At 50.1% G+C, this 20,315-nt stretch overlaps 1 protein-coding gene across 5 annotated transcripts in view; it reads right to left on the bottom strand.

Moving 5' to 3' along the window:
* The window catches only part of NR6A1 (nuclear receptor subfamily 6 group A member 1), a 70,335-nt gene that overhangs the window by 6,386 nt on the left and 43,634 nt on the right, over positions 1-20,315 (bottom strand). For 2 of the 5 annotated variants that reach the window (XM_085076686.1, XM_085076689.1), the window contains 7 exons: positions 11,416-11,646; positions 7,737-7,792; positions 6,170-6,327; positions 5,834-6,061; positions 5,228-5,482; positions 1,822-1,943; positions 269-421 (listed from right to left, as the gene is read on the bottom strand). In XM_085076686.1, coding sequence (XP_084932812.1) covers positions 269-421; positions 1,822-1,943; positions 5,228-5,482; positions 5,834-6,061; positions 6,170-6,327; positions 7,737-7,792; positions 11,416-11,646 — 1,203 coding nt within the window. Of the gene's footprint in view, positions 1-268; positions 422-1,821; positions 1,944-5,227; positions 5,483-5,833; positions 6,062-6,169; positions 6,328-7,736; positions 7,793-11,415; positions 11,647-14,695; positions 14,753-17,321; positions 17,507-20,315 lie in introns of those variants that run through there. The other 3 variants (XM_085076688.1, XM_085076691.1, XM_085076687.1) reach the window with 3 other exon arrangements.

The raw sequence follows: 20,315 nt of genomic DNA, 5'->3' as shown, positions 1-20,315 counted from the left end.
AATGTACTTAAAGGGTGTCAGGTCAGAGCAAGCCACCTCTTCCCAGAGCAGGACTAACCCTGTGCCCACCAGCATCACCAGGACACCTTGCCAAGAGCCCCTCTGGGTGAGCTCAGGGCAACAGGATGGGCTTAAAGATGGACAGAAGCTCTGATAGAAAAATGTCCCACGACCAAAGTCCACAAGAATTTCATTGCTGTAAGTTAATTATCTTTTAAAAGCAAATTTCATAGCTTGCTCCCAGCGGGAGAAGTGCTCAGGAAGTTACCTGCAATGTAGCGTATCTCTGGCAAACACATCATTAGATCAGGGAAGCGGTTTGGCTGGTGGGGGTATTTGTACTCTGTGAAGTCCTGGCAAACATACCAGTACCGCTTATTCAGCTGCTCCAGTTGGGATGCGTTGGTCAGACCCCTGATATCTGGAAAGGAATACAGTTTGAGTAATGAAAACATGACAAAAACATCTCAGAAGAGCAGCAGCCTTGAACTTACTGCCACTTCTTCAGGACAGACTGACTTCAGTCACTCTGATCTGGGTCCCTGCTTTGGAGACTGGCTTCCAGCACCCAGTCAGACCAATACTAAAATTCCCATCTCTCCTCCTGCTGTGCCGGCATCATGGATGTGTCTTTACAGGCAGGTCTGGATCCTGGATTTCCCTCCACAAAAGGTCAGGAAGAGAACAGCTTCTGTAATGTCCTACACTGCTGAATGCTATTGGAGAGAACAGCCCCAGCAACCTGAAATCCCTGCCTGGCACAACACAGCTGGGTGTCAGGGTTTAGTCCTCACAGCAGATCAGTGTAACACCTCCTCAGACAGAAACACATTGACTTCAGCTGTATCATCCTGGCTGAGGACAGCGCTCAGCTCCATAATTCAAGGTATCGTCACGTTTCTCCCCATCTGCTTATGAATTATATCACAGGAGCTTTATAAACTTGTCAAGTTCTTATTTTTAAATTTAGCTTTGCCAGTGTCAGGCAACACATACAAAGGAAAGATGGACAGGCAGGAAGTCCCACTGGCAGCGTGCAGTGTGACCAGCAGCATCGGCACTGCCGGGTCCTGGGGAGGATCCAGCCTTGGAGCAGGCTCAGTGCTGGAGACCATCTGACGGAAGAGGCATTGATCTACTGCCTAAAAGCTGACTTTTAAAAATAAGTCTCAGGTATTTCACATAAAAAATTGCAAACTTCAACTAAAAATAAAAGAAGACAGGAAGTTAATGAAAATACATTTTGGAAAACAATGGAGACAGCTCGAGAAGTGTATTATCCAGTGTCAGGAAACTGCCCAGGGAAGCAAACCGGAACCTCAGCCCGGCACAGATTGAAGTGTCAGCACTATCTCCCTCTGGAAATGAGTGGGGGAGGAGGGAGCCTGCAGCACATTTTTACAGATTGCAACTATCTTTCACAGTACAAAAGACTTTGGGGACATTTATTTCCAAAATTACAGCTGAACAATATTCACCGAGCATTTGCCTCTGCATGGATTTTGAAATGCCCAGCATCCTGAAGGAGCCTGAACTGCCAGCTTTAATATGCTGCTTAATCAACAGGAGGATACAGCCCTTTCCTCAGCTGAATTCACGGCCTGCATGTAAATACTTCATTTGTGATTACCTTTCACTGTGAAGAGTCAGATTTAGGCATAGAACCTAAAAAACAGTAACCAGCTAAGTAACCTAAGGATATATCCCCGAAGGTAAACACTTTTATGAGTCAGAAGAGCTTTAAAAAAGGGAGGACTGGTGTTACAAATTCACCCTTTGAAGCACAAAATGAACAAGTGTACCTTCTCTTTGCCGACTCACCTTGGTTTAGGAAGTTGATGGCTTTCATGCACGCATACTCCTCGTTGCTGACCTTCAGCTGGTTGAACTTGCGAAAGAGGTAGATCAACCGCTCCATCACCTCCATCCCCTCTTCACTGAACCTGGGGGACAGAGATCACACATCAGCACACACAGCATGTGGACTGTACAGTGAAGGCATGAAGCTTATTAAAGTAACTTCAGAGTTTTAACATTTTGCAAGAGAATTTAAAAAATTGTCATCAAAACTACCTGAAGTCAAAAATAAGGAGGAAACATCTCAGTTACAAATGCAGAATCATAGAACCACAGAATGGTTTGGGTGGAAATGACCTCAAAACTAATCCAGTCCCATTCCCCTGCCATACAGAGAGACACCTTCCACTATACCATGTTACTCAGAGCCCTGTCCAGCCTGGCCCAGGGATGGAGAGTCCACAATCTACAGCTATTTGCAGGAAAAAGCCCTCTCTTGGTGATTCAGTTCACCATCAGCCTGTACTGACAGCAGAGAAGGTCTGACAGAGCCAGGAATCTGCCGCGAAGCCAGTGACAGAAATGTGTGGGACAGGGCACAGTGATGCACAGGGAACACAAACCTCCCCAAAACCTCCTGGGAAATGCCTGATGGAGATTTTATGGGTGCAGAACGAGGTCCTCCTACTAAAGAGGGTACCAGGCTTCATAAGGAGCAACACCCCATTTATGCACCACGGAAAAGCCATAGGGAAGGACCAGGCTAAAGCGAAGCAGGAGGGTGTGGAGGCACCTCAGGACCATCCCACGCCTACCCACAGCCAGAACAGCCTCTTGGGAACACATCTCACAGCAATACCCCTGGCTTCAAAGAAACCACATATTGCAGAAGCACTCAGAAGTGGGACAGAAGTGTTTCGGGAAGCTTCAGCGTGCTCTGGCATTGTGCAGCACAAAGAATAAGAGCACAGCCAGCAAGTCATCTCTGAATAGAACAGAAATAGAACCTTTTTCACTGAATAATACCTTATTTTGGCATGTGTGTTTGTTTACTTCAAAGTTATTTGTAAAATGCATGGTGGAGTTTGACCTCAGTGAAGTGAAAACAAGCTGTCTGAACTCCAGGTCAGTTCTTCAAGAAAGTAATATTGTAAGTGATGAAAGCCTTGTCGGCTAATCTAAAGTTGTACAAGTTTTCTTGCTCTCCAGTTGACATTAAAAATCTTGCAGGTGCAAGATTGCAAAGCTCAAGAAGTTAATGAGCACAAAGACCACTCAGTCATCTGTTGGGTTTAATTGTTTTTAGAGCATGCACATTTTTACCAGCCACTCATCACTTCATAAATCCAGGAGAGCTCTTCTCTCATTCCTGCAGTTGAACTGTCTTACTTTTCTGCGCATACTTTCCTCCCCCTTTCAAACAAAGCTGTTCTGTTTTTCACAGCCCTATTTCTTCTCGAGGACTGACTCCTCCACACACTCTTCCTCGCAGTTTACACCAGGCAAGTTTCTGGCTGGGAGTTATCGGGATCAGCTGGGGAGGAGGGGGAAGGGAAGCGCTATCAGGAGTGCTGGGGGAGGTCAGGAGTCTATTCATTTCATATTCATCTTCAGAAAAACAGCACAATAAAAGAAAACATTTGATCTAGCAGGCAAACAGAACATTTAGCCAGTTAGAAGCGATTAAAACACAGGGGCTGGGGAGCTCATCCTATGCCTTTGTTTGTCACCTTCGCTTTAGCACTGCTCCTGTCATTTTGCTAAGTAAGAGCAGAAATTAACCCTGAAGTGCCAGACCATCCCTGCTCAGTGAGCTTTTTCCAACCAGCTGTGAGCTCTAACAAAGTTCCCTTTGCAGTCATTCCTGACCAATGCCAGAGGAGCTGGGGGCTCTCTGAGAATGCTCACAAGTGGGACACCTCTCCAAAAGGGCCCCTCAAATCCAAAGGGAGCAGCTTTTCCACGAGTGCTTTGGGCAGGGAGACTGATAGCCATGAGCTATCCCAGTGCTGCCGGAGACAGTCAAGCCACAGCTGAAGGACCATGAAGACAAGTGGGAGGGAGCCATGCAGCTCCAGACCCCTCATCTGTGCAGCTTCCCACTAAATGGCTTTCTGGGTGTGCATTCTCCCAGGTTACTAATGACAATTAATGACACTTGAAAAGCTAAATCACAAGATGAGACTGCAGAAGCATTCCTCTCCCAAGAACACCTATTTTCATCCATGTGCACAGATCTTCTTTGAAGGACCTTCAAGGCGACCAGCTCTGAATTGCCGGTTTCTGCAGGGCGAGGATTCCTCCTTTGTCTTGTTGTCTTACCTCTCGCTTGTATTTATCACAAACTCAAAATGAAACAAACACTTCTCTTGTGAGGCTCTGACCAGGACAGCAGGAACAAAAGGACAGCTGAATGCAGGAACAAGTGTCATTGTGGTTTTCTATGACCCTCAGCGCTCCTCGCAGGAGCGGCACCAGATGCACGATGAATGGCAGTGCAGAGCAGCGCCGCGGAGGAACCTGTCCCAGGAAATGAGACACCTGGGTCCAGCTCTCTGCTCCCCCACCATGGGCTCAACAGATGCACAAAGGAGCCCTCAAGAACCATGAGTTGCTGCAATGGCTGAGGACCACAGCAGTGTTTTAAATCTCTGCTCATCAGCCATCGGATCCCCTGGTGACTCCAGCAGCATCACGAGCCCAGCAGGGGCAGAGAGCAAGGAGCAGGTGTTTAAAGGGAGGATGGGCAGCCATTTCCCTAAATCCTACCTATTCTGCCATAGTATTGTGAGATTGCAACTCTACTACTAAAAGAAGAATCTGTCTGGCACCAAGACTACAAAATAAAATATCCAAACCAAAAAACAACACCCTGACCAAAATGATAAATGAAAGGCAGGTTCCTCAGAGCATCAGATAGGCTGTACTGTGGGAAAAACAAGAGCTAAGTTGCAACATCTTTCAATTTATGTAATCAAAACAATGAAATAGCAATTAATAATGAACACTTTGATAATACAGACAACCAGCTTCGTGAACAACCCTTCCATGGGCCCAAAAGGTTTTTAAGTAAGACTTTCTTTCCTATGTGTCAGGGTTACCCAAAGTGCTGGTTAGTTTTACCCTCCTCATAAAAAGGTGGCTTGTAGGGCTGTGTTGAAGGACAACAGCATTGCTACACGAAATTCAAACAGCCTCATGCAGCACTGTGCCCTTCCCTGCAGAAGGAAGTTGTGATCCAGCACTGACTAACCATGATGTGCTTTCTAAGCCTGGAATAACTGTTGCCTAAAAAACAGAAAAGGAAAACAGCCACGGGTAAAGTGACCTGTCCCAGAAGGTGGTCAGAGGACACCTGACTGTTGGGTTCCCCATGGCTCCCCACCTCCACAACTCACTGCCTCACCCTGGGCTCAGCCCAGTGTCTCACCTGTGCAGCTCGTCATCAGAGGGAGAGTACTTGGAAGTGACATCTGCAAGGTCACCAAAGATCTGTTTGCTGTAAACAGTCAGCGAGGAGAGCAGGATGAGCTCCTGCCATGTAGAGCTGAGCAGGCAGGTATAGTCCTTGATGGAGAGTTCGCAGAAGAACGGCAGCTTCTTGATCCAAGCAATCTGCCTGAAAAGCAATTCATCCGCCAGACGACACAGCAACGCAAACAGCTCTGCCTGAGTCACTTTGTACCTGCAGGCACAGTTAATACAAAGGCAGAAAAAAATTAAAAACATTGAATGAGATCATCTGAAGAGGCAAATGCCAAAGGAATTAGCCAGTGCCCAGGGTGTCACCTGGCGACAGGAGCCACAATGGTCAGCGTCCACCTGGGCAAGGGCTGAGGAGCGTCCCCCCAACCCCTGGTCACCCACCTGCCCAGCACAGCCTGAACCCCATGCCAGGCCCGTGCACCCCAACTCCAGCCCCAGGCAAGGGCACAGGCCACCCACGGGATGCAGTCTGGTTTGCTGCTCGAGCTGTGGCTGCACCTTGCCCCAGGGAATGTCACTCCCGTGCCCTAGGGCCACTTGTCACACGCACCCGTCCTCGATGAGCATGGGTGTGCCCAGCGGCTCCAGGTCCTCGGCACACAGCAGCTGGTTGATGAGGCTGTGTGACTGCGGGTCGAGGCTGCGCGGCTGCGGCGGCACCAGCGCCGAGTGGGCGGAGTAGCTAAAAAGGTGCGGCAGGTACTGGTAGTGCGTGGACACCGGCGTGCCCAGGTACTGATCCCTGAGTGCAGCGAACCCGTTCAGCTCCACGGACCTACTGCGAAACGAAAAGCTCTTTAATATACCCCCAAAGAAAGGGAAAGGAAAAACGGGAAAGAAAGCCAAGATTCCTGTAACACCAAGTTCTTCCAGGGGTCATTCCCACCTTGAAGATGGAGTAGAAACAGGTGAAGGCTGGTTGCTCTCAGAAACTCCATTTCCAGGGGAACTATGGTCACTGTCTCCGTTGTTGCTCCATGACATGTTTGCCTCTCCCTCAAATTCTTGCCCAGACATAATTCTCTCAATCTCTTCCTCTGATATCTGTCAAATACAGGACACAATGGTTACTTGGCTGGGAACAGAAAAGCAGAGCCTCTGTTTGCAAACACCTCGTTCAGTCACATCCAACAGGGCTGACCCCCCTGCCCCTCCTGCAGGTACCACATCCTTCCTCTGCATTTAACAACACACATGAAAAATTCTATTTACAGGTAATCGTGATGACCTCCAGCTCCTGCAGTACCATTCAAGTGAGGGTAGCACGGCAGAGAGGAACTGACACATGGAAAGATGATGTCAGACAGACATGGCAACGAGCTGTAAATCAGCCACTGTCACCCCGTGAAAAACCTGGGAGTAATTGAGGCCAGTGCATTGGGAACATCACTCAGGACTGGCAGAGGAAAAGGCAAACAGGAGGTAGGGCAGGCTCTGGTTTGATAAAGCAATCAAGAGAGGCAAGGTGACATACATAAAATCAGTCAGGAAAACATTTACAGGGAGACACTGTTCACTATTTTCCTCCAGATAAGAACCAGGTGGCACCTGAAGTAGCAATTGAGCACCTAATTCTCAAGTTCCACAGAGTAACATATACAAAGCTAAAATGGACTAAAAAAACCTTTAAAATTGAGTTCACTGTAATATAAAATTTCAAGAAAGTGCTGGGCATGCTCCTGGAGGAATGTTCCACCACTAATGGGGAAAATGCAACAAAAATTTAAAGACTTCTTTTTAAAAAATTCTGTGTATGTCTCTTAATGCGAACAGCAGGAAACAGGTTCTTGTGGTTCCAGGTAGGTTGTGTCTGACACTGATCACAGGCACCTAACTGCCCACCAGGGCAGAGGAGAGCTTGCTTGGCTCCTCACACTTTGGCCTGGGCAGAGTGCTCCTTCCCAGGCACTCCGACTCACAGGAATTGCCTTCAGTGTTATTTCTATTTTGCTAAAATAAACAATAAACTTTTAAAAGACCCCTGTTCCAGAAGCAAGCTGGAAATGGCCATCATTTCTCAGGCGTGAGGCGCAAGCTGCTGTGCTGAATTACCTTGCGCTTTACAAGGCATCTCTGGACAAGCTGTGCCATCAATCAGTAAGACATTTACTGGTGCCCTGCTTGCCACAACTGAAGGGATTGCAGCAGGCAGACGGAGATTTACTGGGAGCCATGGAGGGACAGACGTCCTTGTGAGGCTCACAAAGGCCAGGGTGCTGTGAGACTGTCCGTGTGTCTGTGCAGCACCCTGGGACAGGCAGCACTCAGCTCTGTTTACAAATCTACAGCTCATGGTGTATTGCTGACAGTCAGAGCCCTGCCACACCAGTGGGAGGCACAGGCAGGGACTATGGAAGCTCACCCAAAACAGCCCCAGCCCAGGCTGAGCTGCTGCCAAGGCCAGAAAACCAAAAGCTGAAGGGAATCTTGCAGGGTTGGCCACACATGCTCACCTGGACAGGTCCGATGCTTTTGTTTCTGCCTCCTGGCATGCCATCCTCTCTGATTGCTGAAAGATACAGCCAAACCTTAGTGAGGAACACTGCTGTTGGGTATTCCCAAAGTACACAAGAAAGTGCCTATTTATTTCTAAAAAAAAATTATACCTTAAACGATTCATTTTTTTCATTAAAGAAGTCTACAGAGAAACCTCCAGTGCTCGAGCAGCACACACCATGGGTCTCACCCTAAAAGGCATGGACACTTTGATGGGGCTACAAGCATTACTCAGGGACTTTAGTTTCTTCATGTGCTCCTTGAGTGACAGGTAGTGAAGCAATAGCAATCCTTTATCACAATTAATTCCAGCATAATATGAGAAATGGCACACTGTAAGAAACCCTACTTGACTCCTGGAGTAAACCAACGAATGCCCAGGACTGCTGGAAAATGAGATGTGGAGGCCAGCATGTCCAACTCCACTGCCCACAGCCCTGTGAAGCACCATGAGCCAGAGTGCACCCAGAGAGGCACCAACCAGTGCACAAAGCACTGCACTGGTGACTGCTAACCCTGCTGTCACTTCAGGGGGTCACAGCTCCTACAGCCACTACAGAAAACAGAAGGGAGATGTTTGACTAACCCTGCTGCTCGCTTGCAAAGCTGTTGTTTAAAATGCAAGTTACCAGACCAAGCTGCACAGCTGCATTTCAGAGGTGAAGCCTCCTTTCCAAGTACAGCAGCTGCATTTTTAAGGCTCTTTAAACAATTTCCTGGGAGCTCCAGTGAAGTCCAATTAAGGGGATTAACCTGGAGCAGCTTTTCTACCTTCCTCTTCCCTCTGCTCTTCTGTGCAGTGTCAGAGCAGCAGCCAGTGGTGTGTGCCTCCCCTCCCAGGCTGGTTCCCCTGTTTATCAGGTCCTGATCTCTTTCCCACCACGACCTGGCCAGACTTGGCAGGAGGCTCTCCCCAGCTGCACGGTGACCTTGCTGCTGCACAGCCTCACCCTGCTTGGCACACAGGGCTGCAGGAGGCTCTCCCAGAGCAGAAAACGACACAAGATTTAAGAAAAAATTTCTGTCCCAAAAAGCCACGCTGCTGCTCAGTTTGAGATATCCTCAGCTCAAATGCTCCTCGTGTGTCTCCAGGCTGCACCTGGAGCTCAGGGAGTGCCTCAGCAGGGCAGAGGAGAGGCACACCTGGCCACAGGATCTGAACTGCAGCTTCCCAAACCCCAAGGGCTGACCCAGGCCATGCACAGCTCTGGGGAAGGGTCCTGTGCCTGAGCACTGCAGCAGCAGGGCAGGGATGCCCACAGGCCTTCCACCACCACAGCATGGACCAGCAGTCGTTTTCATTCTTCTAGCAAAAAGCCCATCCCCTCTGTGCAACAACTAGTGCTTTTATTTCAAACACCAGATAACACTCATTTAAGCACACTGGAGAAGGTACAAACACAGGATACAAAACAGCTGTGATTACCTTTTACAGCACATCAATCTCTTATGATATAGCAAGATAAGAAGACTCATTCTAACAAACAAAGCTGTTTATTTCCTATGAAGCCTCTTTATAAAAAGTGTCAGTTTCTCACTAAAAAAAAAAGAATTATGTAAAAAAACCTGTCATAGTTAGCTGTTACCCCCTTTAGGTTTTTTTAACTTAATGGAACTACAGGAATTCTGTGGTAATTTCTCTCATTTTCCAAGAAATTTTACCACTAACTGATTTAGATGCTTCTCTTCAGCTCATTCCATTATGAGCCATAGGCACAAATTGGCTCTGTCTTTTGATTTCAAAGCATAATAGTAGCAGACAACAGCTTACACCTGCAACAAAACGTAGGAATGTTTTTGCTGGTGGTCCATCAAACAGGCATGAAGAGACCTGAATGGTTCCCAGACACAGAAGGACCCTCTGGAACATCATCCTGGTACTGAGCTGCACGACAGCCAGTCTTCTCAAAGCTCGTTTGCCTACCAATGCTGAACTCTGCACCTCATCTGAATTTAAAAATTATTGTATTTAGCCCTAGTATTGAGGGGATTCCCCAACCCAGCGATGCCATAACTTGGGCACCAGGGCAGGAAGAGAAAGCTCCAGAACACAACACTGAGGAGCTTCAGGGCTGCCTGCGGCCTCCTTGGCCTTGGCAGAGACACCGGCGGTGAGTGAAATTCACGCAGCTGTTTGGGGAAGGAAGAAGAAGGAAAAGACGAAATGAAGAGAAGAGGAAATGAGGGAAAGGAAGGGAAGAGGGAAGGCGAGCGAGCGGCCGGCAGGTGGCGCTGCAACCCCGCAGGTGAGAGACACTGCAGGGAAAGGGGCTGAGCCCCCCAAAACCCGCGGGGAAAGGGGATGAGCCCCCCAAAACCCGCGGGGAAAGGGGCCGATTCCCCCAAAACCCGTAGGGAAAGGGGCCGAGCCCCCCAAAACCCACAGGGAAAGGGGCTCAGCTCCCCAATACCCACAGGGAAAGATCCTGAGCCCCCAGACCCACAGCACACCCTGACCCTTGGGTAAGGGGGTCCTGAGCTCCCCCAGACCCACAACACACCTCCTGATCCCCCTTGATCCTCGCAGGGCTGAGGCCAGCTCTCCATCTTGGCCCATGATGCATTTCTAAGGAAGATCCTGGTGGATTTGCTGTGAATTTATGGAAGTTTCAGTGCCTCTGACAGGCGGCTTTGGCATGAGCAATGGCCCAGAGGCCATCAACAGCCACATCTAAAACCATGTGGTGACACTGGGGTTTGGCAAGCGGGATGAAGGGTCACTGCACTGCCTCACTCACAGCCAGGGGAGCACAGCCAGCTCCCCCTTGTGCCATCAAACCAAGAAATCCCTGCTTTTAATGGGATTTTAATCTTCAGTTCCAGAGGTTAAACAAAGCATTGCAGTGAAGAGCAGAGACATGACCCTGGAATCAACCACCGTCCGTTCTTTATTACTAATCTGTGACTTACTTCAGACTTTCCATCCTGTAGACAGTACCACAGAATTTCATCACCCCTGCACATGTGGGAATAAGGGGTGGCTGTCCCTAACCCAGCCCACAACTGCTTCAACCAGAGCAGGTGGTCAGCAAAGACCCTCACACCTCAGTCCTGGGCAGCAGCTGCTGGTCTAAGCTCCCACGACAGCAAACAGGTAACATCTGGCTCGCGTCCCTTGGGATTTTAAAAGCCTGTTTAAATGCTTTAACTTTTGCCACATTAGCAGATTGAAGCATAGGAATAGTGACTACTTTGCTCAGGGAAAATACAAATATTCTTCAAATATTTATGCATGCTTTCAATTTATACAGATTGTTCCTCCAATACAGGAATGAAGTAGCTCAGAACTTAGTATCTGTGCATAATTTTTAATCCATGCTTGATTTTGCTGAAGTTTCACTTTTTTTGGGGGGAGAGCTTTAGAGGCAGAACTGCAATACAAGGCGGCAGCTGAGGGAAGGGTGACCAGGGGAAAGGCCACTCCATTGCTAGAAGTGCACCAGGCTGGGCCCCCCAAGCAGCCCCATGGCTAGCTCTGCCCCAGGCTGTGCCCACCACAAGCAGCCCCATGGCTAGCCCTGCCCCAGGCTGTGCCCCCAGGCAGCCCCATGGCTAGCCCTGCCCCAGGCTGTGCCCCAGGCAGCCCCATGGCTAGCCCTGCCCCAGGCTGTGCCCCAGGCAGCCCCAGGCCGTTACCTTTGCGGTTCATGCCCATCTGGAGGCACTTGAGCAGCCGGCAGTACTGGCACCTGTTGCGCTGCTTGCGGGACATGACGCAGTTCTTGTCGCGGCTGCATCTGTACACCCGCTTGTTGCAGATGCTCCTCTTGAAGAAGCCCTTGCAGCCCTCGCAGGAGATGATGCCATAGTGCAGCCCCGTGGCTCTGTCCCCGCAGATCAGGCAGGTTCGCTGATCCACCCGCTCATCTGCAAGCAAACAGGAGAGGCTTTGAGGAGATCTGCAGGTTCTGTGGGGTCAGTCTGACCGAGGGCAGCCACTGGCAGCCATGTGGATCCATCACGAGCTCCATCCTTCCCTTCCCCACTGCCATGCAAGACCCTTGGAGCTCTCTCCTGCAGCCTCCATTGAGCTTCCTGCTGTTCTCAGCAGAAACCCCGAGGGCACAAAAGGGTCTAAAATGTCTCACCTCAACCACACAGAGCAGGGTGTGCAAGTACAGAAACCTGGCAGACACCAGTGACTGAAATCTGTCACATCTCACAGACTCTGGGGGTACCTCTGGGCTTCAAAAGCCCCATTGCACAAAGCCACCACCCAGAACCCAAGTGAACATCATTACAGAAACCATCGTACAGTTAAGCACAGTGATGTGATTTTACTGATCCTTTTCCAAATCTTTGAAAGGCCTTTGGATGACTAAAAATGTAAATTGCAGGGCTCTCCACAACAGGAGCTGTCACATTAAATTCAGTATTTAAGACTCTAACACTGCCTGTGAGAGAGAGAGAGAGAGCAGAGATGATGCTCAGCTCAGTGAGATCTGAGGTGTTTATCTACAGGATGGACTTTTGGAGCAGCAGGAGGCAAGAGTCACAGTGAAGTCTTCTCCAGCCTCAATAAAGCCCAAGCAAGCTGACAAACCAGGGTGTAGCTTCTCACCACTGCAGAACATGTGAATGCAATAGAAATGAATGAGCCAAATGTATTGGGAACAGAAATTAAACCAGTTTTCAGTTACACAAGCCAAGTAAAAATCTAAGCCAGCTGCTCCTACTCACCAGCAGCTTTCTCCAGAGCTTAAACCCAGTAGAAACCAAAACCAATCTGTGTTAATCTCTAAAAGGTTTGCTATTCACAGCATGCACATTTGCACTGTTCTGCAAATTTCACTGTTATAAAACATTAAAATAAAGGAATGAACAAAAGAAACAAACTTCAAGTGAAGAAACGTTCCTGATTCTCACCAAAACGTTCCCAGTTTTACAGGACAGACCACCTCAGGTATGTGCTGAACCCAAAGGAATGTGGGTACAGATCAGGAGTGGGGCTATCTGAGCATCTCTGAAGGGAGGCAGCTAAACATGACTTTGTAGTCACTAAGTGCATAATCTCCACCTTGAGCAATCTGATAAATGCGGGGAGGGGGCCGGGGATTAGTCGGGACAGAGGAGCCCTCTATCTGCAGGGTTTAACTCAGCTTCAGCTTAACTCCTGGCCCTCCCCCTGCTCCCACAGCAGTGCCATAAATCCCGGGTGCTGGGGGATCCCAGGGTCAGCAGCAAGGCTGGACTCTCTGCCGGGCAGGGTCAGGGAATCACCAGGGACACCCAGGGACACTCTGCAGTGCTCAGCACCACGGCACAGCGCCAGGGCAGGATCCTGGGGCTCCCTCCTCAGCCCAGCAGCGTGCCTGGGGATGTCAATGAGGGCTCATTTCCAGGCACAGCTTTTTTGTTGTGGGAAGAATAGGGGCGTCACCCAGCCAGTGTGGAAAGCCTGGGTGATTAAAGCAAGGGGGAATCAGAATCCTTCCCTCACCATCCCCATCTCCTGGTCTGATGGTGTGGATGGTTCCCTGGCCACAGGAACTGCACACCCTCCAGCAGAAACTATTCCTTGGCTTTCCAGATTAAAACTGGCCATCGAGCAGCAGCACACACCATGAACAAAGGCACAGACCTCGGGGACCACAGAGGTGTCTGTGCTCCCCACAAACCTCGCTCAGACAGAACCGGGAGATGAAAAATGATGGCCCACAGAAAGTCTTAGCGGTTTAGACATTTAAAAAATCCTGCAGGGACCATGGCTAGGCCCACGCTGCTCCCCTGTGCCCATGGGTTTGCTGCTCCTGACCTTTGCCAGTTTTCACCCCACATAATGCAGCGCCTGGTGTGGGTGAAGGGTGGGAGAGATGGGGCAGAACCACAGTGAACTTCACAGAAATGGTATAGCACAAGCAAATCCAAAGCAGTTTTGCATGGAGGGTGCTCTGAACTCCCTTAGCCTTGAAATTTCACTAGAATATCCAAACACATAATAAGAATAGCAATTTTTAAGTGAATAAGCCCTCCCTCCTCCCTGTCTCTGTCACCTCTCATCTCACTGATTCCTCTGGTTTCAAAAGCTACACAAGACAACACAGATTAGGACACAAAGCAATTGATAAGAAATTTTTTTCAAATACCTTGCACGTTTTATTTCAGGGAGAGAGCTGAAGAAGCTGCCCCCTGCTCCCCTCCCCAGTTTTCACGATGGGTCTTACATTTAACAAACTCATACACAGGATCTTCTGGCTTTGTTCTCCCAACCCATTGTAGAAGGGGCCACTAAATCAAACAGTTGCTTCTACGACAAAAGCACTCACAAAAATCTCAACCTCATCTTGAACCCTGAAGATTTTTATGGCTACTCCCTCGCTAGCCCCTCCCCGAACCCACATTAAAGGATGTATTGTTTTCAGAGGTCATGGTAGGTTTCATACCACATACAATGTAAATTCTCCAAGAATATGATGATGTTACACAAGAATCACAAAAGATGGAGTGAAAAAGAGAAGAAATTTCCCCTCATCTATGTTTTATACGACAAACAGTAAAAGCAATACATTTAATTTTTCAAGAAACTTGCTCTTCCCCTCAGCAGAATGAGGAGTCTTGATAATTTTTAGAAGAAAATTCCTACAAATTTCCAAAAGCAAGTACCTTACAATCCTGCCGAAACACACAGAAGAAAACCCATAGAGAAAGCACTATAGCACAGGAATGAGATTATAAAATACACAACAAACAAATTAAAGCATGGGGACACACAGCCAGCACATCCCTGTCACTGCTCCCACCTGAGCCACTGCTGGGGACAAACACCTTGGGTGCTGGGCGTGGGGAGCAGCGCTGCATTCCGGAGGCACCAGGTGCTGCCTGCATCTGCAGCTCCCCAGGCTGCCAGGGGATCACAGCCACCCCTGCAGACCCAGTTTAGAACTCTACAGCAACTACAGCTCCCTGGGAGATTTACCTTGGAAATCTGACGGCATGTTGGTGCAGCCGGCTTGCGGGATTTTCCATATCGGTGCTTTGTGATGGAGGAGAAACAAAGACTTTATTTCCAAGAGTAAGGCCAAGAGTGAAAGCACAAGCCCTCACCCAAACCCCAGTGCAGACGGTGCTGGGATCTGGCCTGGCTGGAAAGCAAGAGGGAGAACACAGAAAGCTGCCGCCGGCAAAACTTCCCATTTATAACAAAACGTGAATTTACAATGAAGAAAATCTTTTACAGCTGAAAAAAATTACAGGCAACACTCAGCACTGCAATTCATTAATGTATTTCACATCTTTTCAGCTGTGTGCCAGTTATTTGCTTCTTGATTAAGTGACCCTACCGCAGCCCCCTGCAGCACCCTTTAGCTGGGTTTAAATCTCAAGCTGCTAAATACCAGCTGTTTGGGGAGGGGGGCGGAGGGGGAGATCTCACACATGTGTTACTTAAATCCCCACAGCACCTCACTCCCCTCTCGCCTCTGATGATGCCTCGAACACAAACAAATGTGTTGGGGTTTCTTTTTCCCTATTTTTTCCTAAAGATGTTTTTCGTTGTCAGTTTTTAGTCTCAAGAAAACCATCCTGAGAAATTCAAGCCCCAGAACCGGAGGAACTCCCCCTCACCACGAAGCGCTGCATTGTCCAAACAAGCCCACCCCCAAACCAGGCGCCTTTGCTTCAGGGGCCCTTTTTTTTTTTTAACTTATAATCGATGAACACAGGGATTAAATTTTCTGCACGTTGGCCCCTGCTCGGGACGGCAGCGAGCTCGGCAGAGCCCGTGGCTGGGTGCACAAAGGGCTGGGGCGTCTCACTGTGCTCCCCATCGACCCCCAGATGGGGGTCCCAGCCCCACGCTGCAAGGCACCGCGTCCTGCCTGGCCAGCCCGGCTCAAAGAGCAGATTGTACTGCCCCGGATCAGGCCGGCCGTGGGGAGAGCTGAATAGAATTAACCCTGTGTGAACTAAAACAAAAACATTTGTGTGCCCAGCTGGGAGAAAGGTTAATTTAAATGGACAAGCCTCCTGTAAAAAAAAAAAAAAAAAAAAAAAAAAAGAGGAGGGGAAAGAAAGAGGCAGCCTGCAACCTTATTCGCTGTACTGTAAAATATGTTGTACTCACAGAGAGTCTCATGTGAAAAAGAAGCAAGTGAGTACTGGAAAGAAAAGAGGAGAAATGCTGCACAAGAGGAATGGCCGGTGCATCTCTCTCTGCTCTCCCTTTCCAGTAATGAAATCCCAAACTGATGGTCTTATTCCACCCTGACTCCATTTCCGACCAAGCAGAGCTCAATCAAAAGAAAATCCTCATTAAAAAAAAAACCCAGAAATCATCAGCTGCTCCTTTTCGGCTCGGTATAAATCAAGAGCGTGCAGCTGATGAAACCCATCACTCTTCCCCTGCCTGGGACACATCTCCATTTGCATATCAAAAACTCATCTGTGAAATGCAACTTCTCCCGGGCAGGGGAGCCCCAGCCCGCCGCTGCCTCACCCCGGCAGCAGCCCCACGGACCCCACGGCGGCGGGCAGGGCTGCCGGGGGACACGGGAGCTGCGGGAGCCTGGCCCGCTCCATTGTGCGGGACGGGGACAGGACGGACCCCAAACTGCGGCCAGTTGTCGCACAAAGAGTTGGGAACAAAAGCCCGCAGAGCCAGCTGTGCCCGCAGCAGCCCCGCAGCCCGGACAGCACGAGGGGCTCCTCGCTGCCCACCTCTCAGAGCCACGCCGAGCTCGCAGCCGCTCTCCAAAGTGAGCAACTTTCGCTGAGCCAATTTTAGAGAAATAAAGCTCCCTGCCCTCGCTCCGCCGCGGCCGCACGCTCTGAATTAACCATGGGTTACACTGTTTCTGCTGTTGGTTTTTTTTTTTTTTTTAATTTACACATTACAAAGCGGTAAGACGAAGACCTGAGCTACCTGCCTAGAACCAATTCTCTTGGCCCTACTGAAGCTGTCTAGATGTACAAGCACTGAGAACGATGCAGAATTAGGAAAACCAAGAGCTCAGCCCAGCGCAGGGTCCGGGCTGCGGGGCCTGGGCACAGCCAAACAGTGACCCCAACAACGTGTGCTGCCAACCCAGCAGTGCTCTCTCCTGAAACAGCTCGCCCTTACTCTGAGGATGAGCTTTACCGCTGTCTTCAGCCACGGAAGGGAGAAAAGGCTGCAAACGCCGGAGGGCTGCCGGTGCCGGGAGGACGGGCGGGGTTACCGAGCGCCTCCGTGACCCCGATACCATCCATAATTAACGGCGCTAAAAACAGCTCCTCCAGATGGTCCGAGGGATTAGGAAGTTTAAAATATAAACAAATTAAGCCACAAAACAAACTAATGCCCTTTTTTTTTTTTTTAATTGCATAATCCTGCTGGCAGCCCAGCGCTGCGCTGCCCGGCCCCGCACCCGGGAAAAGGCAGGGCAAGGAGAAAGAGCCGCACGGCTCCTCGTCCCCGCGGCCAGCGCGATCCCGCAGCCCGGGCCCGAGCCCCGCAGCCCGCGGGCACCGCACGGGGCGGCCCGGCTCGGTACGGCGGAGGGAGGCAGCCCCGGGCCCCAGCAGCCCCCGGCGGCACCGCCCGCACAAAGCCCGGCCCCGCTCACCTTCCATGCAGGTCGAGTCCCGCTTCATCCCCGGCCGGCTCCTAGGGCCGCCTCATGGCGGCGGCGGGCGGGCAGCCCGGCTCGGCCATCGCCGCCGCCGCGGGCCGCCCTATGCTAACGACGTGATGTCAGCGCCGCCCCCGCCGCGCCCCGCCGAGCCCGCGGACACCGAGCGGCTGAGCGGACACCGAGCGGCCGGCCGGCTGACCAGAGACTGACGGGCCAACCCCAACAGACTGACCAACAGACTGACCGAATGACTGACCGACTGACAGACCAACTGACCAACAGACTGACCGACCCACCAACCAAGCGAGTGACTGACAGACCAACTGACCAACCGTCCTACCGACCGACACACTGACCGACTGACCGACACACCGACCGACTGACACACTGACTGACCGCTGCCCCTGCCATGAGGCATGGCCTGGGCATTTGCCATGAGCCACCGGACACTGGCCATCACCACCAACCACTGGCCACCACTTGGCACAGCCCTTCCACCAACTTCCCAGGGAAGCTGAGAGAGCTGTTCACTGTGGTGTGAAACAAGTACCACCAACACACACATAAACAAAATCCAGGCATCCCCAGTATGAAAACACAGGGTGCCAGAGAAGCTGTGGCTGCTCCATCCCTGGAAGTGCTCAAGGTGAGGTTGGACAGGGATTGGAGCAGCCTGGTCCAGTGGAAGGTGTCACTGCCCCTGGCAGGGTGTGGAACAAGATGACCATTAATGTCATTTCCAACCCAAATAATTTTGAGATTTTGTCACTCTATGAAAATTATTTCTTTAAACTGATTACAAGTATTGGCCAAAACCTTATGTTTTGTTTTAATCACTGGTGAAAAGCAGTAGAGATGCAGCACCAGCCAACTGGCACAGCTCACAGTGCTCAGGCCAGTGCCCTCGAGGAAGCCTTCCCATGCCCATGCCTGGTAGAGCACTGTGAACATGGACTGGGACTCCCAGTTCCCCCAGGACTGGGAATTCAGGAGCTGCTTTGGTGGTGGTCACTATGGGGCAGGGGACTGGAGCCCTCCTCACAGGGATCTGCATAAGTGGGATGCTGGAGTGAAATACAGTATGGAACACAATAAATCCATGACTGATTTAGCTGCCCACCTCAAAACAGGTACCACTGGCAGCACTGATCATGGTGAGCTCGTCACCAGGCACAGCCCCGTGTGTCTGCACCTGAAAGTATTTTCATGAAGCTCTTCTGCCCCTTCATCCTCCACTGGTGATGAACTCAGCCTGGGCTACAGTGCAGTTCATGTGTCCTTAGTGCCCAATAAACTGTCCTGGTGCTCAGCTGTGTTTGACCAGTGCAAACCAACAATCACCACACCACAGCATTTAAAGGAAGGCCCAAGAGCATTTCTGCTGATGCCCAACACAACCTGTCCTCCAGATGTCTGGATGCCTCAAAGCTAGCTATGCTCAAAAGCCACAGTTTGCTTCTGCTCCTTGTCCTGAGGACTGCAGCGCCCAGCCGTGCTCTGAGAAATGGCTGCCTTAGAATAAACAAGGCACAGAGGCAACAAAAGAGGTCATATTTCACTCCATCCCAAGCCTGAAATTTTATTGCTTTCTGGTGACATCCCGCAATACAAGCAACCCCGTGTGCATGCAGGGCAGAGCTCAGTGGTGTCCTCCTGGCAGCCCAGGCACCCTGTCTGGCTGACCCCTCTTGGCCAGGGGATCTGACCAGAGGGTCTCAGAGGTCCCTGCCAACCCCAATCCCAACCCTTCCATGATTCTCTCTACTCACAATCCTGTTTTTAACACAGCATTTCTGCACAGCAGGTGCATTTGCAGGAGCAAACTGTCACAAGCCCACCCTGCAGTGGGCCAGTCTGGGCTTTGCTGATGCTGTGAATCTGTGCAGTTCTGTGCCAGTGAGACACTCTCTGCACTGACCTCCCCTTTTCACCTCAGCAGTCACCAAACCCGGGCTGGGTGAGGAGAGGTGCCGCCGACCTCGCAGCGCATGGCCAAGGTAAGCCAGCCCTGGCTGCACTATTGACACAGCTGTTTGCAATTGTGCTGCTCCCAAAGCTCCACATTCTTCATCCCCTGCGAGCCCATGTGAGTCCCTCGCTGGCTGCCGGCACCCCTCGGAGAAGTGTGACCAGAATGCAGAGTGCTTATTTTGTGTAGCTGCAGTGTGCTGTGGACACAGCGGGCTGGAATAAAGCAACTTAATCTCGAGATAACACAAAGTTGCTCCCACAACTGCTGTTGGGACCCAAAACACAGACACACCAAACATCCCCCCACCAAACAAATGCAAAAAGCTCCCCCTCCTAATTCTGAAACTGCAATTATAGACAAAACCTGGATGGGAAAAATGATAATTGCCCCAACAACCCAAATCTTCCAAATTATTCAAAACTCACATTAAATACACAAGTCCATTTATCCATAATAAATCCTTAAGGGCAGAAAATAATTGCAGAGATATGGAACTATTCTGTAAAATCAGAGGCCAACTGGGAATGGGCCTTGCAGCAAGTCTGGGCAAAGGAAAAAGAAAGTAGCTGGTTCTTATTTTAACCTGGATCAGCCAGATCCCACTCCAGACAGAAAAAACTGATGCTGCTGTAACCAACACCTAAGATTTCAGAATTACACCAATTTGTAACAGTAAAAGCCAAATGCATTGCCAAAAAGTGGGCAAGTGGCACTGCTGCCTGCAAGGGATTTATTGTCCTGATGTTAAAGCCATAAGGGATGGGCACAGGAAGCAAGAGGAGGTATTGCCCCTGTCCCTGGGTGCTCCCTGGTCATGTGTCATGAGACCACCGTTCCAAAGATCAGGAATTCTCAAAAGACATGACTCTTTCAGAAATACACAGATGAACTGGCATCATGAGCCAGTACTAAAATGAGCTGAACAGTGCCAGGCCAGGCCAGCACAGGTCTCCCGGGACACTCTCTGCCAATACCATCACTTGCCACAGCCGATCCTAAAGAGTTTGATGAAA

This window comes from Lichenostomus cassidix, chromosome 17 (assembly GCF_008360975.1).
Source record: "Lichenostomus cassidix isolate B80296 chromosome 17, HeHo_3.0, whole genome shotgun sequence".
NCBI classification, from domain to species: domain Eukaryota; kingdom Metazoa; phylum Chordata; class Aves; order Passeriformes; family Meliphagidae; genus Lichenostomus; species Lichenostomus cassidix.
The sequence above is the reverse complement of the archived record's forward strand: the minus strand, read 5'-3'. Positions and strand labels throughout refer to the sequence as shown.